Source organism: Grammomys surdaster, unplaced genomic scaffold, assembly GCF_004785775.1.
Source record: "Grammomys surdaster isolate TR1022 unplaced genomic scaffold, NIH_TR_1.0 277, whole genome shotgun sequence".
In the NCBI taxonomy this organism is placed as follows: domain Eukaryota; kingdom Metazoa; phylum Chordata; class Mammalia; order Rodentia; family Muridae; genus Grammomys; species Grammomys surdaster.
In genome coordinates, this window is record NW_021604718.1 from 704840 (window position 1) to 732105 (window position 27266).

The window sequence follows — 27266 nt, forward strand, 5'->3', positions numbered from 1 at the left end:
CCTCCCTCCCCTCCCTCTATGCTCTCTAGACTAAGGTAGGGTCTCACCTTAGTCCAGAAATGTACTGGAGCTCATGCTATAACCCAGAGCAACCTCAAGTCGTGGCAGGCACGCCTCCTGCCTTGGCTCCTTAAGTCACAGAATTGAGACAAGCCATGTGACACCAGGTCCAGCTATGAGGGGTGAAGACAAGTCCTGTGTCATTCAAATGGCCTTTTCTGTTTTGGCAAGGTCTTTACCCTCCCCGACCTCTTCTCTTGCTAGTTTCAAGAATGATCTTTTCTTCAGAAATCTGATTCTGCCGTACTACTGGTATCTTGGCAAGGATTTCTTTGGGCTTATCTGTTTTGAGGTCTGTTCGGCTGTGTCTGCAGGTTTGTGTCTCTTGCCAGGATTGGGATTTTGGCGTTTGTTTATTTAGTAGTCATTTTCCTTTTTGGAACAATCCTACCAGATAATCCGGTTGGCTGCAGCTCTGCCCAGGCTGCCCTTAATTCACAGCCCTCCTGAAAGCTGACTACGGACATGTGTCACAACACAGGGCTGACAAACAGACTGACAAGTCTGGAATCTGGGCTTGTTTGTCTCACTGATACCTGTTTGAGCTGCTGTAGTTCACTACTCTGCAGAGAAGGCAATGATATGGTATCATTACCTTACAGCCACGCTGGGCAGAAATCCAGGTTCCTCCCTTGACCTCGGCTGCCCTGGGGTGTACAGCTCCTCTTCACTGGTGGGTGCAAGCACTCAACCGTCCCTCATGAAGAGCCTGACCCTGCACTGTTGGGGTGTCTTACGGCAGAGGTGGACAGCCAGGGTCCCCTTGGCATTTGGCTAAAGTAGAGCAAACACTAGAAACACCTTGCCTTGTGAGGCTGCCTCTTTCCTGGTGCTGATCTAGAATGGGTTTTGCTTGGCTTTTTGAGTTAAATGTTGTTCCCATTGTTAATTTGTCCCAGGTTTAAACTGTACTAGATAGGGGAAGCAGATGTCCTGCTTACTTGTGACAGCTATTATCAGCCCACCCTTTGTTTCATGTGGCACAGATACTAATTCCAGTTGTTTGCTTCTATGAATGGTTACATTTCGCACGCAGTGCAGAGATGTTTGGCTTTACATACAGCTAAGTACATGAAAACGTATCTGGAGTGTGCTCGGGAGGGCTTCTTCCAGGAAGACCCTGCGATAGAGCTCTGGGCAGTGAGCCGTGTGAATGCACCACCAGGCAACCAGGGGGGAACAGTTGCCTCAGCCTGAGGCCCCACACTGTTACAGAGGTCTTCAGGGGCCATCTGTGGCCATGTATCCCTTCTCAGTTCACAGTCATGTCCTTGAGGTCCCTGCTTCAAACAGGGTTGACTGTTCCAGGGCCTGCTTGGCATCTATCTGCTGAAGGACAAGAGACTGCCAAACTGTCATTCAAGCCAAGCAGAGGACATGTGTCCCTGACCTGACCTGCAGTGGCATCTGGCCTGTGTCCACACTTAACACCAGAAAAGAAGCTTTCCAATTCAGAGACTCCAGAGCTTTGGCCGGTTTCTACCGCTCTCCTTTATTAGCCCAGTCAGTCCTAAGCTGTACAGCTACGGAAGTAAGAAACCGAGCCGGAAGCCCGGGTGTGCACACTCTGCAGTGAGGTTGGTCTGTGCCAGCGCACAGCTTGGTTACGTTTGGTACCACAAGGTGTTTATGATTCAAACAAAGTCGGACAGATTAACAATTTTATGTACAGTAAAACAAAACGGGAATTCAAGTATCAAAATATGGAAACAAAGATTAAATAACATTTTTCTTACAATCCAGTCCCACTGTCCGCCATGAGCAATAACCCCTCGTGACCTGCAGGGCAGGTCTGGGCACCTCACAAGCTAACTGAACCGTCTTGATGATTGCAGCCGTGTCTGAGTGCTCAAACCCAAAGCAGCTCAGAGCCCCTAAGTGGGCAACCCGAGGCAGAGTCCAAAGTACCCTGTTGGGACACAGGGCCTGCAGGAGCGGGCTTCCTGCACAGGGCAGCAGCCTAGCCTGTGGCTGCTGCTGGGAGGGATTGGGCACTCTTACCACCCCTATCAGAATGGCTCCTTCACAGTTCAGGCACTGCCTCGGTTGTCACACGAGTGCCAAAGGCAGACCCTTCCGTTTGGCACCTGCCCTGAAAAGGAGAGACCCACCCCGAGGAGAGGAGAAGAGGAGTTTCTTGAATACTCAGAAACCAATCTTGAGAGAGACGCTGAGCAGACAAGCCAAGACTTTCTGGTAGAAAACACCCTGAATAAATAAGACATAGCAGCGTCAAGAGGAGGAAGTGCCCGCCTGTGATCTGAACTCGTAGTAGTGTCTACAGTGTTTCCATTGCACCCACCGCAGAGCCCGCTCAGCTCACCTCCGGCAGAGGGAAGGGGTTCGGCACAACTGATCAGGAACCTAGGGTCTCTCTGTATTCTTGAATGGTGGGAGCCGAGGGCAGCTTTCCAGGGCTGCGAGCCCGAGGCAGGAAGGGAAGTGCTGCTGCCTACCTAGCAGTGGAGGACCCCTGGCTCCTTCCTAGAGAGGAGCTGCACCCCGGCAGCTGCTGTGCTAAATGCACAGCAGGCAGACAGTCCACAGGGGTAGCAGAGAGAACCCCTGCTTTCCATTCTGACCTCATGGCTGCCATTCGAGCCTGGCTTCTTGTCCCCGGGACCAGGATGAGTGCTGCCCCCAGCACTCTGCTCCGTCAGCCCAGGGGGATGACCACCACCCAAGTCACTTCAGAAAGCAAAGCCAGCTAGCAGAAGAGTTGAAACAACACCCGCTTGACCCCAAGACCACAGCGGGGAAATCAGCTTGTTCCCCGACTAGCCTTTTCCACATCTGGAACAGATGTGCCCAGCCTGCCACAGAGGATACAACAGTCAAAAATTATCAGAGCGAGGCCAGATCAAGTCCCAGGCTGGTGAGCTGCGGTCTCATTAATGCCCCTAACAAAGCCACTCCTCCTGTCTGACATGGCCCCTCCTATCTGACATGGCTCTGTCAGCCTGGCAGCAGCATGGGGACAGTGGCCGGCCTCGGGCAGTGCTTACCAACAGGTGAGTACTAAGGAGTCCCCCGCACCAGAAACTACTTGATCATCCCCACTGGGAACCCAAGAAATGTCTGTGTCATCACCTCAGTAGCCTCAACTCTGCCCTAAATCGCCCAGAGTGTGTCCTCATGTCTCTTAGTCAGGCCGAGAGCCCTTCTGAGGGCAGAGGCTGAGGGTTTCGGGCCAGTCTCAGTTCCTGTCTTGTTTAAAGATTGGCAGCTTTACCGAGAGGCTGGAGGCAAGTGTTAAAAATGTATAAAAAGGATTACTTTTCCTATTAAAAACACATGTCCTGGACAGGCCACTTCTCGGGCCATCCAGAGTTCCGGTCTCCTCGGCTAGATGCCTGGCGTCTTCGCTGCCAGGGCAGGGTTCTGCAGGTGGCGGCAGGCCCAGGCCAAGCAGGTGATAGGAGATCCTACGGCAGGGCTCGGCCTGGGTCTTCAGAGCTGCAGACGAGGCTCTCGGTGCTGGGGGCAGGAGCCTGTGCTCCCCACGGCCACGGCTCTGCAGCACAGTGTGGCTCCTCAGTGGCTCAGCTTGGCAGAAGCAAACAGCGGGGGAGGAGAGAGTTAACCGAGGAGCCTGCGCAACGTGGATGACACGGAAAGGGACACAGCAGACAAAGGTCCCTGCCTCCCCTGAGCCCTCCACAGCCCACAGCCCACTGCTGCTCCTGGCCCATCTGCTCAAAAGGCACACGGAAAGGTAGGCAGCCGAAAGGCCAGCCCTGGCGTACTGTTCGGGTGCTGACTGACTCGGGCGCTTCCACTGCAGTGTGTGCACCACGGCCACAGGGATCACTCCTGTCCCCTGCCATCTAGACTGAACTTTCCATGTCAGGCATGTGAGGCTTCCTCCGAGATTGAGCTTCACGGTGCTAGCTCCTAGGCAGGTGCCAGGGACGGCTGGACACCGGCTGTCTCAGGACCCCACCACCAGAGGAAGTATGAGAATGCTCCCCGACACCTCAGAAGCTGCTTGGATCTACCCTGTCCAAGGGCAGCTCCACTCCGAGAAGGAAGAAGGCGCGCTGTGTGCAGGGCACACTGCAGTGAGCTGGATTCCAGAACCAGGCCCACAGCACAGACAGGGGCTGAGCACACACAGGTCCCTCGGGGACCCGTAGTTCGGAGAGTCACAGCTCACGTATCAGAGCCAAGACATGCACAAGGGCATGGTGGTACCAACCTGGCCCCTTACAGAAAGAAGTCTGTCCTTGGTGAAGCTATATCACCGGGCCTGACCAGGAGAGAAACCAGCTCCTGAGAGCAGCCGTGTGTAGGGCATCCTGGCACTGGGCGGTCACAGTGGTGGTTGGGTCAGGAAAGGTGACAACTGGTAGCTCTTGGCATCCAGCTGTGACCCAGGCAAGGAGAGTGACCTCAGAGGGAGCTACTGTGGTTCTGCTGGAAGACTACCCACACCTCACAGTGCCTGCCACAGAGGCTTTGGGGGCCTCGGCCCCACTCTGGTGCCTATGAGACCCCTTCAAAGGCAAGTCACCCCCAGCTGTCCTCAGCCCAAGGGGAGGATTCACAGTGTTGGGTGGTTTAACCAGGAGCTGCTGCCAGGAGGGCGGGTCCCAGGGAGGCAGGGCCTTGGTGGCGCAGCTGGAAGGAGAGTTGAGAGCAGAAGGTCGGGTGGCAAAGGCACAGTGGGGTAGCGGAGACAGAGCAGCGTTAGAAGATAGTAGTCTCATACTTGGTGCTAAGGCTCCGCTTCGAGTCTGGCTTTGGGTCCACGATCCAGGAAACACTAGCGTGGGACGGGGCCTCTTGGTCAGAATCAGGCGGTTCCAACTGCCAAACAAGGAGACAGAGGGGGGTCAGGGCCCAGAGCGGCCCCCTGTGAAGCGTCTGAGGGATGGGGACTGTTGAATGGAAGGAACCTGGCCGCACTAGGCTTCTGATCTAAGCCTTAGGATGGTCGTGGTAGGCAGGGAGGGGGCAATGTTCTGCAGCCCCAGCCCTTGGGTCCCTCTGGTGGGCCGGAGAGCTCCGCCTGGGGCAAGACCCCAACATGTATCCCAGACCTTTGCAGAGGGAGGACACACAACAAAGACAAAGGGCAGGACACACGGGGGAGGGCATCTCCAGGAAGGAAAGGGGTGAGACAGCTCACGGGCACGTCAGGGAACCTGACACACAAGACAGCGGGAAGCAGAAAGACCTTGACTCCAGGACTAACAGACGGCAGCGGTAGGTAGGAAGGACGGTGGGTGGTGCAGGTGTGACAGTGACAACAGCGAGAATCGGGGGGCACCGGCACCTGGGGCGCAGAGCAAAGCAGACAGACACAGGGATGTCACTGGGTGCTTGCTGTAGCCGTGTGCAGCAGCCCCGTGATGACCGTGCCCTGGGTTGGGCCTGATGAGGGAAGACACTGCCCTCTCCTGCCAGAGGAACCCAGGGTGGAAGGAACTAAAGGAAGTGGTTTTCCGGGGCAGCTGGCAAGAATCGAGAAGACAGTGGATGTGCCCCGCCCAAGCCCTGAGGTGTCTTGGAGGTGGGAGGGAGGGCACGTACTGCAGACTTCCTCACGCCGACCCGAGGCTTAGGCACCGGTTTGGAAGATTTCGTCTCAATCATCGATGCTGCAGAGGCCGCCATGGTCCTGGATTTCTGGGCCTGGAGGGCCAGCTGATAGGCCACCTCAAATGCCTGGCCCAGGGTCAGGATGACCTCGTAGGTGAGGTTCTGGGAAGAAGCAGACAGAGTGCCTGCTAGCAGCGCAGCTTCCTCAGACCCGCCCTCCTCACACAGATTTGTTTCAAAGTGGTCAGAGGAATTTTTAGCAGAACAGTGTTTCTTTAGGCATGATTCTGCTTCAAGCACTAGGTGATGCTTGCATCATATAAGAGGCATGCCCGCAGCACAGCTCTGGTGTCTTGGGGACTATGCTCTCCCTGGAGGCTTTCTCTGGCTGGCTTGTGAGCTAACCAGCATCAGCCTCTTCCCAAGGTGGATGGAGCGCCCAGTGACTGGGAATGAATAACGTGTAGAACGTACCGCAGCCCATCTGCCTGTGATGTGCGCACAGAGCACATTAGCAGCACGGGTGTCTATGTGAGCCGCCCGCAGGAGAGAGCTGTGTTAACTAACCCATGTGATCTTCAGGGAGAGGAGAGGTAGTGTTCCCAGATCATGGAGCTGGCTACCAGGGGCAAAAACAGACATCTGGTGCCAAGGTCAGGGCTGAAGGACTCCCTGCATCTTCTGTGTGGAGGAAGCCCCAGAGAGCTGGACACTGGTCACTTCCTGCTGGGTGTGACTGGTCTCAGGGAGAGTCGAGGGCAGTGTGTACGGCTCCCAGCAGACTGAGGAGCTGGGAACAGTGGGCTGACAAGCAGCCGAGGGGAGGCAGAGGACCTGTGTGGGAAACCAGGTAACCCCGGGCCCAGAGTGCTGCCTTCTGGGCTGCCACTCACGGCTGTGAAAAGGACTGCACTGGACATTGCTGGACTAAGCCCACCTGCTGCCTGCTGGGGCCATGGTCGCTGCTGCCTTTCCAGGCCAGAGCCTGCAATGGTCACGGGGACACTCACCACATCCACTGTGCTGAAAACGTGGCAGTAGTGGTGGCTAGTCTGCAGGTCCTTGGTGATGTAGGCAAAGGTACACAGGTCCTCCGGGTCCTGCGCCGCGCAGGAAATGTTCCGGATCTCGTGCTCCGCAATGACATTCTGCCAGGAAAATGTGTTCTGGGACTCGCGGTCTCCTCAAGACATGCCTCTAGGCTACCCTACCTCTTTACCAGCCTGGAGCTCCAGGCAAACCCTACTCTCACTGGGTTCGAGGACCGTGTCTGAGTACACCCATCTAGGCACAGGGCCTCTCCCCTGACTATGGCCAACAGGCAGCAAAATGTTCCCAGGCAGACATGTGCTCCTTCTTCCATCCGTGGGAGGGTGGAAGATGGCTCTCAGGAGGTGGCCCTCAGGCAGTCTGTATTTCAGTGAAGGAACCAGTAAGGGCCAGTGCCAAGGAAGAGAAAAAGCAGCTGGGACAGAAGTCGGGTTCCAGGACAAGGGTCTGTGAGCAGGTGAGGGCTGGGACTGGCAGACAGGAGGGGTGAAGTCCAGGAACCCCGCAGTGAGATGGGTGCCACCTACCGCTGCCCTCTGGACAGGAAGTGCTTCAAAGCCCCACATACTCAATACTTGTTTCCTGGCTCATGTGGTATTTTGGAAGGTGCTTGGAAGTTTAGAGGGTGTGGGGCCCAGGCATAGGAAGTGGATCACTGAGAATAATCCTGGTCCTTCCTCACTGTTTCCTGTCATACACAGCCTCCTCTGACGTGTGCTCCCACCACTGAGACTTACAGGGCTGTAAAGCAGACAAACCCTTTGTGCCTGAACTGACTCTCAGGGCTTGGGCACAGTAACGGACGTGGAGCCTCTGCGGCGGCTAGCCCGACCACATACGTGGTGGTTCTCACACCTTTGCAAAGATGTCTGTGGAGGAACTGGGACATGTGGGCTGGAGGAAGATTAGCATGCTGCCAGCACAGCTTGACTGGAAATTCTGGAGGAAGTTCGGCAGGCTGGGAGATGCCGTGTTCATGAGGGTATCTACTGGGGACTGGGCCATTCATGTTACACTGTGACAGAGAACTTTACACTGTGATGACAGACTAAGGTGGAGGCTGAGGTGACAGCCAGCATGTAAGAGGGAGGAGGCTATAGCTGTTCTAGTCGGGCTTACAAGGAGAACTGGGAACAGGAACCAAAGGACAAAGATGTGAAAAACACATAGTTGGGTCACAAGAACCGGATGAAGCTGGCCCAGGGAGGACATGGTGTCTGAAGACAGTAGGAACACTATAAATGCTGTGCACTGGAGTAACAGGAAAATGACTTTGGAGACAGTTCCGGCACTGGGCAGACCCAGCCCAGGACTAATTGAAGAGTCTGGAAGAGAACTCACTGGGCCGCCTTCTCCTGAGAAGAGCAGCTCCAGTCTGCTTGTAACGGCCACCCACGTGGTCATGCTCGACCATCCAAGTGCTCAAAGCCCACCACGGCTATGGTCCAGAAGGACCCTCTACTCTTTTAGTGGGTGGAGATCTTGGCATCACTTATGTGACACTAGTTTCGCCGGTGTGAAGAATGCAAATGATATGGGCCATGGAGACCTGCACTCTGGTTTCAAAGGAAGGCCTGGGCCAGGCAGCGTGGGGGTCTGCAAGAGGGAGATGTGGGGATGGGAAGGTGGAGGCAGTGGAGACCCAGCAAATGCAGGGATGGCACCAGGTACATGGACGCTTGCGGCCAGAGCTGTCAAGACTCAAGAGACAGGCAGGAGCAGAGCAGCAGGGCCTCCCTTGCCCACTGGTGCTCACCGGAATGCCCCACGTGCCCCGATGCCAGACACACTGTGGGCACTGTTTACCTTGCTGGATTCTGGTTTGCTTTGGTCTGATCTTTTCTTGCTATTTTATTTCTTCCTTTTAGAGTGAAAACTCTTTATTCTGTACTATTTGTTATCTTGGGAGTGTGTGATTTAGTTTCTGATTTTTATTTATAAAATACTGATTTTATATATACGTAAGTTTTCCCTGTATGTATGTCCATGCACCACATGTGTGCCTGGTGCCTACGGAGCTCAGGAGAGGGCATTAGGTGTCCCTGGAAGTGGAGTCACAGACAGGTTCTGTGCCTCCATGCAGGAGCCCAGCCAGCACTGTGACCCAGCTACCATCTCTTCAGCCCTGACTTCTGAGTTTTACAGGAGCTCACAATTAGCATTTTCCTTTGAACCTGGGCATGGTGGCAGACGCAGAGAGATCTGAGTTTGAAGCCGGCCTGTTCTACACAGTGCCACCCAACCAGGGCTACACAGTGAGACCCTGTGTAGCAAACATTTGCTTTGAACCCCAGAGGAGACTTTGAACTTGTACTTCTGGACAGTGCTGGGACTGGAAGGGCTCTACGGATACCGGGGGTGGGGGGACTGCGTGCACTTGAGTTACAGGATGGTCATGGCCATTTGGGGCCAGGAGCAGAATACTACAGGTCAGACACGAGGTGTCCCCGGAAGGATCATGCACGGAAGGTGGGTCCCAGAGACTTGTCCCTGCCCTCCCTGCTGCTTGCTGAGCACCAGGTGAACAGCCTCCTCCCAACTGGTGTACTGCCTCGCCACACAGAGGCAAGTGAGCACGGATGGGCCCCTCTGAACTGCTGGGTTGTTTCCCCTCAGCTGTCTTGTCAGTGAGAGGGGACACAGCCCTCCGGAGCAGCATACCTTGTTGGACGCATCGATGAACTTGACACCTTTATATGTGATGGACAGGATGATTGTGGGGGTCTTCTTCATGTGCTCCGTTGACTTCTGTGGAGACATGGGGTGGGCTGAGGCTGCGGTTTCTGCACGGGCGTCCCCCTGCTTGCTGTTCTGGTCAGCGCCTCCCACCTACCCACACGTCCCTCCTCATCCTCATGCTATGTGTATGGCTGCTTTGTCTGCACATGTCCCGTGCCTGCCTGGTATCCGTGGAGGCAAACAGAGGGTATCGGCTCCTCCTGGAACCGGAGTTATGGATGGCTGTGACTGCCAATGTGTGTGCTAGAACTGAGGGCTGAACCCAGGGTCTCTGGAAGGGCAGCCAGTGCTGCTGACTGCTGGACTGTCACTCGGCCACCTTACCCGCATTTTGGCACAGGCATCTTGGGTGGACTCTGTCCCTCGGAGATCTTTGATCAGCATGGAACCCAGATACTGTGGGGATGGGCAGAGGGTGGGCTTAGGGACACTTGTGCAGCTGTGGAGGACGGCCTGGCCAACGTGGGGCCAGCCTGCTGTTAGATGTTATCTTTCAAAACACATTCTTCTGCCCTGACAGGAAAAGCTCCCCCCCAGCCCCCCACTTATTCTCAGGTTAGTGTCCCTCCCCTTAGCACAGCAGGGGTTGTCCTCTGGGTCCTGGGTTCAGCCTGGGTTCAGTCTGAGGGCCAGGTAAGAGGGGGCAGGGAGGGAGGCTGGCCATCTAGGGAGGGCAGGGGCAACTCACATTGGCCTCATAACCGCAGGATTCGAAGATGAGCTTCTCGGGCTGGTGCTGCCAGCTCTGCACAGAGGCATAGGGAGCGGCCAGGCTGGGCGGACGGAGGGTCAGCTTGGTCTCGCTGGGCTCCTCCTGTAGAACACAGAGTTGGACTACTCACCTGCTCCAGGGAGCTCACAAGCACACTGCCAGGCTCTAGTGTACCCTAAGCGTGGGGAAGCCAGTGACCTCGGCAAGGGCAGGACTCAGGTGCAGAGGGCAGGGCAAGCTGGAGCCCGAGCGGCCCCAGAGCCAAGAGAGGTGCTTTGCTTGTGGGGTGTCACAGACAGGAGAGCTTGGCTGTCTCAGACACACCAGGCCGTGTGGGGCACATAGCTGTGGGCACCACTCAGCATAAAGGACACAGGCTGACGCCATGGAGCTGCCCTTGCCTTCCTCAGGTCCTGGGCAATGGATGCTCTCTGAACAGACCCTCTGCTCGAAGCTGGGTGATAGGGGACCACCAGAGTTCAGACAAGAGTTAATGAGGGGGATGGAGATACAGGCTCAGAAAATGCCTCGGTCTTCTAGTCTACTGTGTGTGGTCTCCACAGAGAACTGAACGATTGGACACTGTTTAAGTGTGTAAAATTCACAGCTGTGCTGTGGGAAGGAGGGGATACGGAGACACCTTGTGGCCTGGAATGAGTGCAGGGCGTCAGAGCGGGTGGGAGTGAGGCATCCGCTCTCCCAGAAGGGAAGGGACAGCAGCCAGTCTACTCGCAGCAAGGAGCAGAGCCAGACCTCTTCAAGGCAGGGGGACAGACAGGCTAGGACAGAGGGCTCTGTGAGGGCAAGGGCCCCAGAGGCTGAGCCCATAAAACGAGATGACACCAGCCTTGTCCTGGGAGCACAGTGAAGCAGGAAAACACCCAGCTCTGCCCCCAAGCTAGACAACAGCAGCAGAGCACATGGTGCCTTGGGCCGGGGGTCTGCAGGGTGCAGGGTGGGTGGGACAAGAGGGACAGGAGCTGAGAGAGCTGCAGAGAAGGAAGCTCTGGGGATTGAGACGGGTGAGAGAATTGGACTGCTGTGGGGATGAGCAGGGGCCTGCAGGGCTAGACAGGAAGACCATGCCCCTGGAGAGCCCCAGATCTGATGGAGAGATATGGAAGTGTCAGGAGGAAGCTCTCGTCAGAGCTTCTGGAGGCCCAAGGCCTCACCTTGCTCTGGGTAGGGGTGAAGAGAGCAGGTGGCACTGTCCCCTGACACTGACGGCAGCCCACAGCTGTCCCCTGGCACCGATGGTAGCTCACAGATGGCCCCTGCGGACTCTGTCCCTCCTGTTACCTGGACTCGGAAGCGTTCTGCTCGAGAGGCCCCGGGGTCGTGCAGGCTGTCATGCCGCCTCCTGCTTGTGTCCGCCAAGGGCAGCAGCAGGTCTGCCGACCGCCCTGTACAGGAGTCATTCTGGCTCAGTGGGGACGATGTCTGCGAGATTAAATCCTGGCACTGTTGGGCAAGAAAGTGGTGAGATTTCCAGGCTGGAGGCGTCAGCTGCTCTCAGGCTGCCCAAGGTGGCATACAGAGGCGGGGGTGGGGGTGGGGATAAGGAGTGAGCAGCAAGCAGCAGCACACAGTGGTGTCCGGGCCAAAGCCCACGTGGACAGAGGCAGCTAGGCCTTGCCTTGACTGTTCCAAGGAAGAGCCAAACCTCCCAGGGGCCAAGAAAGCCCAGCAGCCCACCCTGCAGAGGCCCATACAAGGCTGTGCTGTGGAGAGGGAAGGGCCACTCCCACATTCATCATGAGTGGAACTATCTGTCTAGCTGCGTGTCAGCAAAGCAGAGCTCTCTCTCAGGAAACGCCTCAGAGCAGCGGGCTCCTCCAGCAGGAAGCTGCTCTCCACAGCCCTGGGAGCTGAGGAACCCTATGTGGCTCCAGCCCTGGCCTGCCTCGGCCTCCTCATGTGTAAAAGCAGCTGCTTCGTGAGGCTGCTGCCCAGCACAGAGCCACGCATGGGCCCAGCACAGCTCAGGAGTCCCCAACCAGCATCCCTATGGCCCTGTCAGGGACTGGCTGGTCTGAGGAAGGCCCAGCTCGGAGGCAGGCACTGGGGTGGGCCCACTGGAGCATCGGAAGGGTCTCTTCAGCAACTAGGTACCAAGCCCTAGATGTGGGCCTAGCCTGGACCTGGTTCTGTTAACTTCCTTCCTTTCTAATAGTTCCAGTGGTCCTTCATTAAGAACCACCTGAAGGATTTTGGGTGCAAACAAGAGGTGTCACCTTCGCAGAGGACAGAAACCACTCCTGCACATGGGCCCGGTGGGTGAGGGCGGGGACTGCTGTGTGCTATCCCAAGAGTCATGTTACCAGGACTAATCCACACAGTGGACTCATGGACCCTTCCCGGCTCCTGGAACTCACTCTTAGCTGAGAAAACCTTGGAGGCTTCTGGGGCGGCTCTTCGTACGGCCTGTCTGCAAGAGAGGCGATGATGCGCTTGCGGTGGCCCAGCAGGTGAACCTTCAGGACCTGCAGGGGAGCAGAGGAGGAGGAGGGAGAGGAGGAAGAAGAGCGGTCAGCGGTGGGGGGATGGGTCCGCAGCCCCTCGGCCCTGGCCTCCCAGGGGCACTCACGTTGACGAGCTCCAGCTCCCAGAGGTTCTTCACAGTGTCAATGGAGCTGTAGCCACTGGACAGGAAAGAGTGCACGTAGTCCTGCAGCCCCAGCGAGTCCAGCCAGGAGGGCACGGAGGGGGGGGCTGACCCCGTCATAGCCAAGGGCCTTCACCTGCGGTGTGAGGAGGCAGGAACAGCATCCCTGAGTCACAGAGCAAGAACACAGGAAGGAGGGCTGCCCTGAGCCCTCCCCCGGCACAGCCCGGCACAGCCCAGCACTGCTCTGGGATGTAGATGCTGCTGGCTGCGGGGAGGAGGGGCTGGTAGGTGAGGAGGATGGAGAGGGGGGATGGGGATGCCCCTCCTTGAGTTCCAGGAGTCACTCTGGTGAAAGGACCACGGCATGGCCCTGGCAGGAACAAGTTAGGGGTGGAGGGTGTGGCCTCAGAGAATGGTCCTCTCAGGCCTCTCTGGGGTCAAGATGGGCTAGCCTGGGCTCTAATGAGTCAAGAGACTCCAAAGGGGCCTCCAGTGACAGGCCAAGCCAATGGGACTAGGCTCTGTGCCAAGAGGATCCCAGAACCTCCTCAGTTGGCCAGGCAAGACACTCACTGCCTGGGGGTCCTGCTACTCTCCAGGGCCTGAGGGCTTTACAAAGAAGCAGGAGGACCCCGTGCCCGGCTGGGCTCTTACGAGGGAAGACACAGGATGAGGTCTGCACGCCTCAGGGCCGGGCTCATTTCCTGCTCTGGGTCTAGGTCAGTGGTTCTCACCCTTCCTCATGCTACCTCCCTTTAATACACTTCCGCATGTTGTGGGGACCCCCCCCACCCTAAAAATTACCTTTGTTACCACTTCATAACTGTAATTTTGCTACTGCTGTGAACTGTAATGTGAATTTCTAATACGTAGGATATCTGATATGTGACCCCTATGACCCCCGCTGGTCGAGGGAGTCAGGAGGGCCAAGGCCGGGAGTGGTCACCTTGGGCAAGGATCGTGCAGCCTGCAGCAGCTTCCGCCGGTGCTGTGGGTCACTGATGCCGATCTCCCTCAGGTCCTGGTCCTCCATCACATTAGGTCCCTGAGGTAGAGAGAACGTTAGGTCCTTCCTACACCAAGACCCGCTGTTCAGTCAGGTCAGCCTGCCCTGATCCCACACCAAAGGTTTCTCCATCAGAGCCGCTAAGAGAAGGCAGGATGCTGGACCCCTGGGCGGCAGCCAGAGTAAGCTCATGGCGCTATGCTCCCCACAGACACACCTCAGTCAGCTTGGGGAACAGATGCTGACAGGAATCAGACAGGACTCTTGGGAGAGGGCTCACTGCCTGACAGGGACAGTGCAGACGGCTGGCAGGCCACGTGCCTGCTTCCCACGTGTGCTTGCATGAGCTATCTCACCTCACGGCCACAAGAATGTTAGCATCTCTGTTAATCTTGGTCACACAGATGGGAAAATGGAGGCACCTGGCTGTCAGCTTTTCCAGAACTTATTTATACAGTCGCAGAGCTTAGATCTACCCCAGCAGTGACTCTGCCTGCAGCCCTCGAGGCTGTCTCACTCTAACAACCGAGAGAAGCATTTTTTTTTTTTTTTTGAGACAGGTTTCTCTCACTGCGTAGTTCTGGCCTAGAACTCACAGAGATCCTCCTGCCTCTGCCTCCCGAGTGCTGGAAATTAAAGGTGTGGACATTAAATTTCATGTAGTCGAAGTTCATCTTCAAGTCTGATCTTTTGTCTTCCCCTCCCTGTGAAGGGGTTTCAGGTGTGTAACCCACGTTGGACAGATTACACACAGATGCTGCTAACAGAACCCCCAGCTCACACCTGCTAGGCCAGTGCTGCACATGGCCACCGCTTGCTTAAAGGGTATGGGCATGTGTCTCCTCAGCACGGGCTCCCCACACTGACAGTGGCGTGTGAGCAGTAGCCAGCCCATGGCTTTTGTCTCAGGACACCGTTCTCAGTGGAATGAGAGCTTCATGTCCCATGCAAGGCTCACACCTTCTTATCTGGTTTAAGCATCTATGCAGGGGTCCCTGCCCTATGCTCTGCACACTTTGCACACACAAACCCCTCCTGGTTACTCTCTCACAGGCCTTCCCCGCCTGACTTTCTGTGTTTTCTCCAGTGAGGAAGTAGACCTTTCTCTGCGAGCAGGCTGCATGACATACCCCTGCCCACCATGCACAAAGCCTGAGGCCAGCTTCTAGGTGATGTCCAGATATCACCACACTGTTTCTGCAGGTGACCTGGCAGCTGTCCTTCTGGCAACTTCTGATGTCCTTGTTAGCTCTGTGTCATGCCCTTCTTTTCACACCTGAAAGCACCTGGATCCCACGGGGCATCTCGGTACGTCGGGCTTGGGAAGGCCTTCTAGAGTTATTCTTTAAGCACTTTAATTTGCTTTTGTATATAGTGATGTCCTTAAACCAGCTGTCTTCCCTTCCAGGCAGAAGCTGTCTGTCTCTTTAGTGAGCAGTCTTTCCTACCAACCTGGAATTACATCCGTAGGTCTGGAGCGGCTGCTTCTGGACCTCTTTCTGGATTCTTTCTAGAATCTTGTGCTTAGACATGTTAAGTAGCTTGGGCCAGTGCGTGCTGACCATGGCCTGGTGGCTCCACCTTTGCCTCCTTAGCTCCTCTGTCCTGGGTGTGACACAAACACCCTACACAGGACGCCAGCCTCGGCTTACAAGAGCTCTGTGGCTCAGTTGCTTTTCCTGGCCTGCAGAGTGCACCCCTGCCTACCACACACAAGCCCAGACACTGACACCACTTCTGACTAGATCTAGAGTCTGCTGGTGGGTAAGGCAGAGAGGTGGCCACCTACCCAGGCTGCCCTTCTGCTGACACCTAAGTAGGGACCTGAGCTGAAGCGATGTGAACTTCCAGAAGCAGGCTGTCACTTCTGAGAAGCCCACTGTCACTCCTACCAGCTCCAACACCAGATGGGTTCTCTAGTTAATCAGACCCAAGTCCAGGATCAGGAGCTGTAGAGCTCTGAGAAAGATGAGTGGAAACAAACAGACGAAGGGTATGATGGGAAACTGGTCCTGCTGCACCCTTCCTCTCCCTGGGACCTCGGCTGTATGAGCTTGCAAGAGTCAGATGCTGCCAGAAGGAGACAGTGTTTGCAAGGATTCATGGATCTTGCTGCATCAACAGGCCCTACCCTGACTCAGCTTGCAACCTCTTCCACAATGGCTTCCATCTCTAGATTACTTACAAAGCTCAGCCCCGTGAAAGGCCAACAGTTGTTACACAGCATTGTTTGTGTTTGTGTGGGTACTTCAAACACCGATGGCTCAATCCGTTGCTATTCACTGTAAACAATAATATTATAACAACTGGTGGTCTAGTAGTTCTGGGAGGAGGGAACTGGGTGAGGAAGGAGAGCTTCCGGAGAGGTGGGGCTCAGCTGGCCAGACACCAGGGGGCAAAGATGGGACGGTAGAGGGCGGGTGGTAGAGGGCGGGTGGTAGAGGGCGGGTGGTAGACGGAGAGTGACATTGCCATTGCCACTGCAAACAGCACCAGCCTCAGTCTGTATGTGTCACAGGCCTCAGCCCTCTGTGTTCCTAGGGACAAGCCTATCTCAGCCTCACGTGCCTTCACCACGGGATTAAACACATTTCAAAAAGACCGAGGCAGGCCCCTTGCCCAGGTGAACTAGTTCTTGAGCTGTCAGCCTGTTGGGGCTGCCTTGCTGAGAGGCCTGGGGAGGGACAGACACAACGGGGGTATAGAAGAGGGGTGGGGAGGGGTGTAGACCTCATTTAGAATTGTACTTGGCAAGCATGAAGTAAGACCTGAGCTTTCCAGGCTTGGGGTCTCTGGGAGCTCCCGAGCTGTACACAGCGGGTGGGAAAGGCTTGACTTCCACCAGTTCCCTGAACCCAAAAGGAGGACACTGTAAGAGGCACAGTCTGGGTAACTGCTTGGCTTCCATCCTTTTGCCTAGAATCAACTCCATGATGGGAATCAGACCCTGGGAGCAGGTCGCTCAGGGAGGGAGGAGGGAGGTGAGAGGGTTGACTCACTCGAGTGGGCGGAGCTCTGACATTTGCTCCCAGGACTTGGTGCCAGTGTTCACTAAAGCCCTAACAGAAAGACCAGAGCAGGGAGCGCCTCTCCTCTGCCACCTCTGGCTCTGGGTGTGGCTGCTGGTCACTCAGTCCTGTCCGCTCCACACTAGGAAAATGTTTTCCTGAGCACAAAATGTACACAGGCTTACTCCAGAACATTTGGAAATCGAAGAAGGCACAGAGTGGCGAAGGTCACCTGCTTACCAACCCCCTGGGTAGGGGATACCAGCAATTTTCTTTCCTTTGCTTTTGGTCTCAAGACAGGGCACATTTTCCTGAATTAATTTTTGTTGCTGTTATTTTGTGTGGTTCTGTTTTTGAGGCAGGATCTCACTCTGCCCGGGGTTGGCCTCGGCATTAGGCTGACCTAGAACTCACAGAAAACCAGCTGCTTCTGCCTCCAGAGTGCCGAGATTAAAGAAGTATATCACCAAGCCTGGCAATGTCTGGCGATGTCTCAGAGTAAAGATGCTTGTTTGTAAGCCTGGCGGCCTGACTCAATCCCCAGGACCATATGGTAGAAGGGGAAGAAACTAACGCCCTGTTCTTTGATCTGTGCACACTTGCCTGCACGCACGCGCACAAATGCAAGCAAGCATGCCTGTACAAAGACATGAGGGGGCAAGCAATGTAATCATGATTTTAACATGGAGGCTGGCTGTGGTGGCTTGCACGTGTAACCCAGCTCTCAGGAGGCTGAGCGCTCCAGGTCAGCCTGGGTGAGAATGAGACCCTACCTAACACAAGCTGGCCATGGTGGTGTGCACCTGTAATCCTACCACTTGGGAGACAGAGGCAGGAGGATCGGGAGTTCAAGGCTAGCCTGGGCTACGCATTTGCAATGTAGGTTTGCCAGGCCTCAGTCAGTTGAGAGTCAAAGGGATTGGTTTCAAAACGTCTCGTTTCTTTCGACACTGCAGGGAAAAGCAGGTCAGCCCTGTGGATGCACTGCTACCGCTCTGCTTTGGAGGAAGGGTGCATACCACCTACTGCCTCTCAGCACCCATGCAGTGACAGCTGCACTCCAGTACCGTGACGTGGGCATGCTCCGTCCAGAGCTTATGTGGAAGCACGGGACCATGAAGGACATCGGTAAACAGCACTTCGCTGGGAGAATGCACAGGGAGGACTGCTCCGTCCAAAGCTGCCAGGAAGGACCCATGACACACTGTCCTCATCTGAGCTCTTAGCCACTAAAAAGAACTCTGACTTTCCTCCTAAGCTTTCCCTGTCTGCTTCTTGGTGACCATACCTGCTTTCTCACATTGATGTCATGAGCTTTTGCCACTACAGGCCAAGCGGCAAAGCAGACAGATTCCCTGCAATCCCCGCACCAGCCTTTTGGGAGGGACACAGATCTAGAGCACCCCTGTGGCTGTCAGTACCTGGGGCACCTGAGAAGTCTGGCTCTCAGGTGACAAGACTGACCAGCCCAGAAGGCAGGACACAGGCTTCGCTGAGAACCTGCCTGCCTATGCCTCAGCCCCACTGATCCTCCTGCTTTGGGCCCTATGTCACAGGACAGGAATCCCAGTCCGGAAGTTGGCTCACAAAGCGCTGTGCGGAGACAGGCACCTGAGGCAGGAGGGAAAGCTGCAGGGCACCTGGGCAGCAGCTCTGCTGAGGCTGGCTGTGGTCCTTGGACCAGCAACAGACAAGAGATAGGAGGGAGAGACCCAAGAGGGAGGCACGGCCCCAAGCAAGGGACCATGGGGAGCACAGGGACCATGGCAAGAGATCCAAGACTCTAGCCCATGGGTCAAACAGAGTGGGTTATAGGGCTGAAGGGGAACAAGTCTGGGAACTGCATGGGGCACCTTAGGAGCCTGGGGGTTTGGTCTGATGGAAACTAATAAAGAAGGGCTCCTGGCTCAGCTGTGCTGAAAGCCAATCCCTTGCAGCCTTCTCCTGTATGAAGACCGACAACTGCAGAAGCAGACAAGAACCCAGTGCGAACCTTCCTCCCCTGTGGCAGAACCTAGTGGAGGAAGGAACCCAACCCACTTGGAGCTACTTCCCGTATCCACCACCTCCAGCACCAACTGTCCACGACACTGCCCTCAGCCACCCTCTGGAGGCCAAGGCATACCTGGACTCAGGACCACAGGACAAAGGCCCTTCAACACACGGCTCAGAGACAACCACGTGCCTCCTTACGTGGCTTCCGGGATTCCAGGGTCAGGTCCAGCTCACCCTCCTGTCTCACCAAGCCCTGTTCTCAAGCCAACATCCTGTGCTACTGCCCACAGTCTCTGTCTCGTCACCTGCTTCTCCCTCTCAGCTCCCTGGCCTCTACTTTCCTACTCATGATGCTGGGTGATGTTGCTCTGGGCCCCGTGCACAGCAGAGGATGGTGACAATGGCTCCTGTGACTTCTAGAGCCTCTACCCAGCCAGGCCTCAGCACGCAGCTGCTTCCTGAACTTCCTATCTTCAGATGGACCATGGGGTCCCCTCTGACACATACAGGATTTGCTGTTCTGACTTCACCACCATTCACAGTGTAAGGCAGAGAAAACCAGTATGCCCGGAAAAGAAGAACGAAGCTACCAGAGATCAGCACGGACACCTCTTGGCACCTCTTACACCTGCCATGCACAGAGCGACAGCGGGGTCACACACTCATCCCTGTGTGCTCCTCAACAGCCCCACACGTGCATTCCCCACATTACAGATTCTTCCATTACATGACTTTTTCACATCTGTCACAACCCCCTGGCCTCAGGACCACCGTCATTCTGCCACCGACACTTCCAGGAGGCTGTCGGAGAGTGACACAGCCTGCTTGAAGGCCCAGGTGTGCCAGCCATCAGCCTTCTGAGCTGACCAAATGCATTTGCTCCGTAGTCCCCAGAAAGCCCATTTCCTGTGGTTATGGTCTGTGGTGAAGACGGATGGACCACGAGGCACGAGCCTGTGGGGGCTGCCAGCTGGCAGGACAGCCACACTCCCTTGCTTGCTTCCCTGGTGCTAGGCTTGGGTCTCCCATTAGACTCCATTAGCACAGGGAGCTCATGGTGGCCCTCATAGTTCTGACCTGACCCTGTCTTTCTGCCTACAGGCAAGAGGGTGTGGAACAAGTTTAAGCTACAAGGTTTGCTTGCCCAAATCCATCATAACGTCACTGTGGGGACAGTCAGGATTGAGAGCACTGAACCCTGACAACAGACATCTGTGAGGAGGCCACTACAGACTTCAACAGAGCATACGTGTTCTGTGTAGCCCCGAAGGTGACCCTGAGAACAACAGACAGAACATGAGCATCGTGGCAGCCAGAGCACGGGGCCCTCTGTCCCGGGGACATCTGGGTAGACTGTCCTGAGGAGCTCCCTTAGCAATACACAGAGCTCCCAGAATGCTCGAAAGTCCACCTTGTCCGGGAACACGCTTCTAGATGCTCCCAGCATGTCAGATCTGGGCTTACCGTAGCTACTCTGCATCTGGTACAAACGCCTCCAGGGAGTCTCGGAACCAGTGAAACGTTCGCCGGCTACTGTGAACCAAACTGGATGATCCACACCAGGGACAGAGGCTGAGGGGATGTCTCAGGAATGGGAACAGCCCCTGCTAAAATTTACCCTTAGGTGGTTTCCACATGGTTTCCCAGGATACCGTGCCGGTCACTTAGACTACTCCAGGCACTGAAGCAATATCATCAACATCATACTAAATTCCGGTGTGATCTGCTCACTCACCCCAGGTGGATACTCTGTGGCTGCTCCAGGACTAAAGCAGCCCTGGAGGGGCCACACTGCTGGTCGTCAGGGTGGCAGGTCATACAGGCTCTGCGCCTTCTTACATGGCATCTGGTTGAGGGGCATGCTTGCCCAAAAATGTCATCTAGCTGTTCTCTGGTCTGGGTCTCAGGTTGGGCCAGGGAGTTCTGAGGCTGCTCCAGGACTGGGAAGCTAACCGTTTCCAAATTTAGCAGAGCTGTGCTATGGTTCGAAGGCTCAGCCCCTGGAGGACTGGGGCTCAGGGAGAGTTCTGCAGATCTTGCCAGCAGCGTGGCAAAGGGGACTTAGAAGGAAAGACCCCAAAACCTCAGAGTCAGGGCCAGCTGTCCTCCCTACTAACTAAACCCTCCTCCTTCCTAGTTCATGGTCCTCCCCTAAAGAGCTCGGTGAGTCAGAAGTAAGGTTCCAGGGACCGTAAGCACCCATGCAGCTTAATTTTTAGAAAGGAAAAACAAACTGCTATTTTAAAACTGTAGACTGAAAATCTGAGAAAGATTTTCTCTAGCCCCTGACCTAGCCATGAGAGGGTAGCTCGCTAGAGATTTGCCCAGAACAGGATGGTTGGGTTAAAGCGCTCTCCACTGGGCCTTGCCTGGAAGTCACAAGCAGGATTTCCCCCTGAAGACAGCAAACCTTATTCTGACGGAATAAACCCACTCATCCCACTGAGCGGACGGTAGGCTGCGACTCTATAAACATGGTCCCCTCACACGAGGTCAGGACAAGTGGGCACAAGTGAGAGACCTCTGCTTCAGGGTAACAGTCTGAACTAGTCTCCAGGGCTAGGAGAGGAGGGGACAGGCCCTCCAGGAAATGGGGGACGGGGCGGATGGGTCTGTTTGCTTACAAAGATGCACAGCACATAAGTGAGAGTATTCCAAGAGTGACTTCTTGCCTTGTACCTCCTAAGTGTACATTTCCACCCTGACAATTATCAGCACCGTGACCCTGAGCAGACCACTCGGCCTCTGCCGACACGTGGGACACAGGTGGGGACGTCAGCACACGGCCCGTGGGTGCTGGGGAGTCACAGAGCTCAGATATTATCAACTGCTGAGATTGGCACCCAGCTCACAGGAGGGACGTGAGCTGTCACAGCCACGGCTGTGACATCGAATGGCCAGCTCCTGCACATGTCTTGCCTCAGGCACTGCCTTGAATGGCTCACTGGGACACACTGGGCAAGGCTTCTTGGAGATGGATGACACTGGCTCCTGAGCGTAGGATCTAAGCTGAGTCCCAACTCCTTAGAGAGCAGTGTGTGTGGGGGGGGAGGGGGGGTACGGGGGCTGATTTTTCCTTTGACCCCCTTACACTCTGTGAGTGTAGACTGAACCTCAGAAAAGCATCCAAACCAACACTCGGCCTTTCTCTGGTCAGCTCTGAGGCCAGGCACACATGAGGCTCTGGTGCTGTCTGTACTTGGCGGGGCAGGAAGAAACCTTTGCTACAGAGACAACAGCAGAGTTCTGGAAAGTAAGGAAACTCTTGGCATCCAGCTGAGATGGGTCATGGAGCCCCCATGGGGTACCTGGCTGCCCTGTCCGCCTAAGCCGCTGGGCAATGGCTCCACATATGCCGGCCAGAATGCCTCGGTGTATAACACACCAGCATCCAGTCTAAGAGACAGGGCTGGGGCCGGGCTGTGAGTCAGGGATCCCAAGAGTGCTCCCACTGAGTGGCACCTGGGCCAAAGGTAGTGGGGCCAGGACTGTCTGCAAAGTGAGCATCAGCCACCCAGCTGACTTTGTGTGCCCACGGCCCCTCTGTTGGGTCTCCCCTGGGGTAAGGGATTATGTACTCTTTCAGACTCCGGCTGGGTGGGCCAGCACATCTGAGGCTCTTACCAGGAAGCGGACATCGTCAAAGCCGTTCAGCAGCAGCTTGCTCTCGTACTGCTGCAGGCCGATCGACTCCAGCCACTCCCCGACGCTCTGCTCCAGCGTCCGAGAACCTGACGAGAGAGGAAGCGGCAGACGCTTCAACAGGGAGAACCCGTTAAGGCGGTAGCAGCGGCACTCGGAGGAGGACAGCCGGCACTGCCACATCATTGTCATCACCATGAAGCAGCCAGGCTACCTATGTACAGCAGAGCAGAGAGAGGCTTCTCCTCTCTGTACAGGCAGGGACACCAGCCAACTCGGGCGGCTGCTGCCCACTCACACCCCACAGTCGGAGCTGTCCAGGGCCGGGCCGAGGCTGTACATGCACGGTCTTGCCCCAGGGTCGGGGGAGCCAACCCCCAGTGGTCTCTGGGTCAACTCCTCATCAACGTCCACACAGAGGCATGGCAAAAAGTCTGTCCCCACAGGCACTGGAGGGGGACACCAGAGCTCTAAGTGCCCACCAGCCTGGCTGCTTCTCTCATCCATGCAACTTCCGGAGCCGCTGTGGGGCTGTGGCGAGGGGCTAGCTCTGCGACCTTGCAGCACAGACCAGTCAGGAGAGAGCGCGAGTCTTCATGCAGCTGAGGGACACAGGCACACAGTGAGGGCTCCGGGAGGGAAGCGGCGGCGTTCATGGGGACCCAGCACATGCAACACAAGCAGCACACGGAACGGCAGGGGCAGAGAAGGGGCTTATACTTGTTTTCCCCCAGCAGTCCCGGAATAAGCAAACCATGGCCCCAGGCTCCTTGTGCTCCCGGCTCAGGACAGCCAGGGGGCTGAGTGGGACAGGTGGGCTGGAGTGCTGGAACCAGGCTCAGGCGTGCCTCTGCTGGACCAGTGGCATGGTCTTCTACCAGCTGTGTGGCCAGCCGGCTGGTGCCCATCTGCAGCTAGCCTCTGCACGGGGAGCCTCCTGGGCTGAGGCGCTGCCTTCCTGGCCTGGGTTGGCGTTCATGGCCCCTGTCTTCGGTGGTGGTTCTTATGACCTGTCTGTCTGCTTAGGGGACAGCAGTTGGGCTGTTCAGTTCTTGGTCAAAGAAGACAAAATCAGGCAGACAGAAGAAAGAGTCACTTGTCATCAGGAATTGGCAGTGTCTATTCAGTGTGCTGCGCTCGGGCGTACACACACACACACACACACACACACACACACACACACACAGAGCTTTCTTCCCAGGGTCTCTGGTCTACAGATGCACAGGAATGAGGAACACCTTCTCAGTATGGTCTCCAGTCAGGGCGGGACTGAGGCAGTGCAGGCAGGCGTGCCGTCCGGCAGCCCTCAGGTGTTCAGCTGGGTTCCTTCACGCCCACCTGACTTCCTTAGTTTTTGTAGCATGAACAGGTACGAGGAGGATGAGGAAGGGGAGACAAGAGAGGTGCAAGGTGGGAGAAAGAAGAGCCAACTACAGAGACATCACCTCCAGGAACTCTTCTTTGACACGGTGAAAGTCATCCGGCTGTCACTGGCGGTCTCTGCCCTTCAACGCAGGGCGAGGCCAACTTGCTTGTCTTTGGGACCCTGCTAACCAACTGTGGCAGCCTTCACTCCTCTCCTGTCCTCTGCAGAACGGATGGTGGGTGGTGACCCGGTAGTCTCTGGATGCACGCTGTTTGCAGAGCTCCGAACCACCGAGCCTGGGGGCTCCCGGACTTGCCCTTGAATGGAAAGTCAGCTCCGGGAACCTACGCAGCAGGCTCTTGAACGCCTGTGAGCCCATGTAGCCCTGGCTGCTGATTCATTCCTGCTTGTAATCCCAGGGCTGGACAGCTGCGGGCCAGTCTGCTGCCGGTGGATGTGCACGCTTGCAGAGCCGCGGCACAGGGCTTTGTCTCAAGGCTCCGGGGCTCCACGCTGCCGGCTGCCGGCTCCACTGTCCTTGCTCACTCTCATGTCTGGCCCTCCCCTTCGTCCCCTCCCACCCTCCCCCCTTCCACGTTCAGGAGAATACATCAGGGATCGGACATCGGAGCAGGAGCTGCTGCCGCTGAGGGGGAGGCAGAGCGAGCTGACAGGTTTCCTGGGCGAGATGCTGGCGACACAGACTAAGGGACAGCAGCGGCAGCTTGGGCTCAGGGCTGGGAACCTCTTACAGGGCTCAGGCGAACTCTGTAACTTGGGCTGGTAGTTTTGAGGAGAGCTGGGGAGGGGACCAAGGACAACTCGGCCCACAGTTAAGTGACCCCCTCTTGCCACTTTAGTTAGCGCTGTCCAATTTAGCACAAGGATAACAAGGCATGGCTATTGCACCTGATGCTCCTTAGCCGAGAACATCGGGCCCAGGGAGAAGCGTGCACCTAGAGCAGGATGCTCGGCGAGGGAGAGCCAAGGGGAGACCTGACCAACTGCAAGTCCAGCTAGCTAGGGACAGCGAAGGTCAGAGGCATACAAGAACCACCGGACACCCCATAAATATGCGGGAGGCACCTGCATCTCAATAGGTCACATACAGGGAAGGTGTCAGGACTCTAGGCCCCAGGAGGGTACACTCAGCAGGTGCTTAACAGTGACTGTAGAGTGAAGCCCAAGAAAGCCAGGCTACCTTCCCCACAGAGTAGGCCTTTGTTCAGAGAATCCACAGTGCTCAGTGTGATGGAGGCTGGTGGCTGGCAGAGGCACGGAGCCGTTGTGACACCTGTCTTTGAGGACTTGGGTATCTAGCTCCAGTGTGGACACTCTGGGGCTCTTGGGACTCAGTGCTGCTGTCCTGCCCTTCAGAAGAGAACCCTGTGCCAAGCTAGTCATTCTGAGCAGCGGGTGCTGGAGGCTATGCCAGAGCCCAGGAGTCTCCTCCCTGACCCTCTCTGACAGGTGACCCCTGATACACTGACACTGACTGCTCGAAATGAACAATGACTCTGCTTCTGCCTGAGCCAGCCTCTCCCTACCCTGGGCCCCTACACAGCACGACGCACTTCTTTGCCGTCCTGGGGGTTCCTATGCTGAGATGTGGAAGGCGGCTCAGCAAAGTGAGCACGAGTACAAGACCAGGTGCCGGGGTCAGCACAGCCAGAATGCAGAGAAGCCCTCTTGCTACTCCCATAGGTGGGAAGGAGGGCAAGGGGCTCAACACAGACAGCAAGGGCGAGGCTCTTCCCAGAAGGCCTGACTAGACCTAGAGGCAGAGGTCTGCCGACTCCAGCCTCTTGACATGAGTCTGTCCGTCTGTCCTAAATGCCTACACTCTACAAACACCCAACCCTTGGAATCACCTGTGCACATCAGCACAGTGGAAACAGTGGTCTGGACAGGGACCCATGGGTTCCCAGCAGGAGAGCCATCTCTGTCATCTCCAGCAGTCATCCAAGACTGACAAGGACGGACCCGAGCCCAGTCCCTCAGCTAGGATCCACATAGAAACGGGGCTGTAAGGAAGGAAGGAAGGAAGGAAGCACCAGGAAGCGGGGGCTGGATGCAGACGGAGCCAAGCCAGGGGCAGGTGCCCTGTTCTCGGAGTTCCTTAGCATCACAGACAGAAATGGGCAGCGGTCCTGTGGGTGCAGACTCTTTTCACCCATGCGTTGGTCCATGTCTGAGATGAGTCACAGAGGTGCCGGTGGGATGAGATGACTTCCCCTGAAGTCTACATCTAAAACTGAATTCAAGCCAGTGTCTCCAGAGCCCAGGCTCTGCCCAGCAAAGCCCACAGTTCCTTCCTGCAATGCACACAGAGGAGGCTGCTGGGCTCATGCTGAGGGAGGTGTGGAACCTGCCCTTGAGGGAAGCTGGGCCTCCTCCTGGGTGCCACAGTTCTGGGGCCCAAGTCAGGACTCTACAGGGGGCTGTGAGCACCGGCTCTCAGAGGTACTTTAAGGACCTGAGTGTTCCTGTGTGTTCTCAGTGTTCCTGAGAAGGGAACACTGCATGATGGTCCATTTTCACAGAAAAGGAAACCGAGGCAGACCTTACTCTAATGGCTTGGATGAAAAGACCGAGCAGAGTGGGGATGATCTGGGTAACACCGGCAGATGACTGAGGGAGGGAAGGAGACGGACACCTACTTCAGGAGACTGATGTATGCTCACAGTGAGAACACTTGGCTAGCCCCATACTGCCAATGTAGTGAACAAGGCACGTAAGGGCCATATTTTCACGACCAGCTGGTGCCAGAGCCACCTCGGGAACGTGGGCCAGTGTGGACAGAACTCCGGCGTGGGCCACTCTGATGAGGCCCACACCGACGAACGCAATGAGCGACAGACATGGTGGCACCCACTGAGCAGTAGAGCCCTTCCCTCTCATAATGAGCAGCGTACCTGAGATCCTCTGCTGCTCCTGAGAGAAGTCAATGCCTTCCCCGATGGAGCTCATGATTTTCTCAATCTGAAACAGAAGGAAGAGAGGCAGGAGATGGGTCAACTCAGGGCCAGCGTTGCCAGCTCAAGGCCAGTACCACACGGCTGTCCTCCCAGGGTCCCACCCAGCCCAGGATCAGGTGGACAGCCACTCTGCGGGGCTCCGGACAGCAATGGCGTGGGCTGAGGTGGAGAGAAGTGACCCCTTTCCCCAGCAGTCTGTTCTTGTCTCTGCTTAGGTTCCCTAAGAGGACAGTTGTCAGCTTTGCTCTGTGCTGTGTTCCAAGTCATGCTTGGCAGCCTGTGAGCATGGCAAAGAAAGCTGGTGGCCATCATAGCCAGTTCTGAGGTGTAGAGGCAGGCACAACACCTGCACACAGGAAGCTCCCAGAAGCAAGGGGAGGTAGGCGTGTAGCCTGGGAAGCCCAGAGGGAGCTTGGCACTTTACTGGGTGGGGGTCATCGACACTGTCCTTCCCCTCAAAGCATCCAAATGTCTTTAGCCCGGCCCCTGGTGTGGACCACCTGTCTCGGCATTGGGCTTGGGTTACTGTGGGCTGGCTCCCCACTGCCCCACAGTCCG

The 27266-nt window shown here is 56.2% G+C and overlaps 1 protein-coding gene across 1 annotated transcript in view; it reads right to left on the minus strand.

Moving 5' to 3' along the window:
* Positions 1-1531: 1531 nt before the first annotated feature.
* Positions 1532-27266, minus strand: part of Anks1a (ankyrin repeat and sterile alpha motif domain containing 1A) — a 151625-nt gene continuing 125890 nt past the window's right edge. The window contains 14 exon segments of the mRNA XM_028777014.1: positions 1532-3606; positions 4772-4869; positions 5596-5766; positions 6615-6752; positions 9316-9402; positions 9718-9789; positions 10082-10207; positions 11405-11566; positions 12481-12588; positions 12693-12815; positions 12817-12846; positions 13660-13758; positions 22347-22453; positions 26646-26712. Of these exon segments, the coding sequence (XP_028632847.1) occupies positions 3603-3606; positions 4772-4869; positions 5596-5766; positions 6615-6752; positions 9316-9402; positions 9718-9789; positions 10082-10207; positions 11405-11566; positions 12481-12588; positions 12693-12815; positions 12817-12846; positions 13660-13758; positions 22347-22453; positions 26646-26712 (1392 nt within the window). The 3' untranslated portion in view covers positions 1532-3602.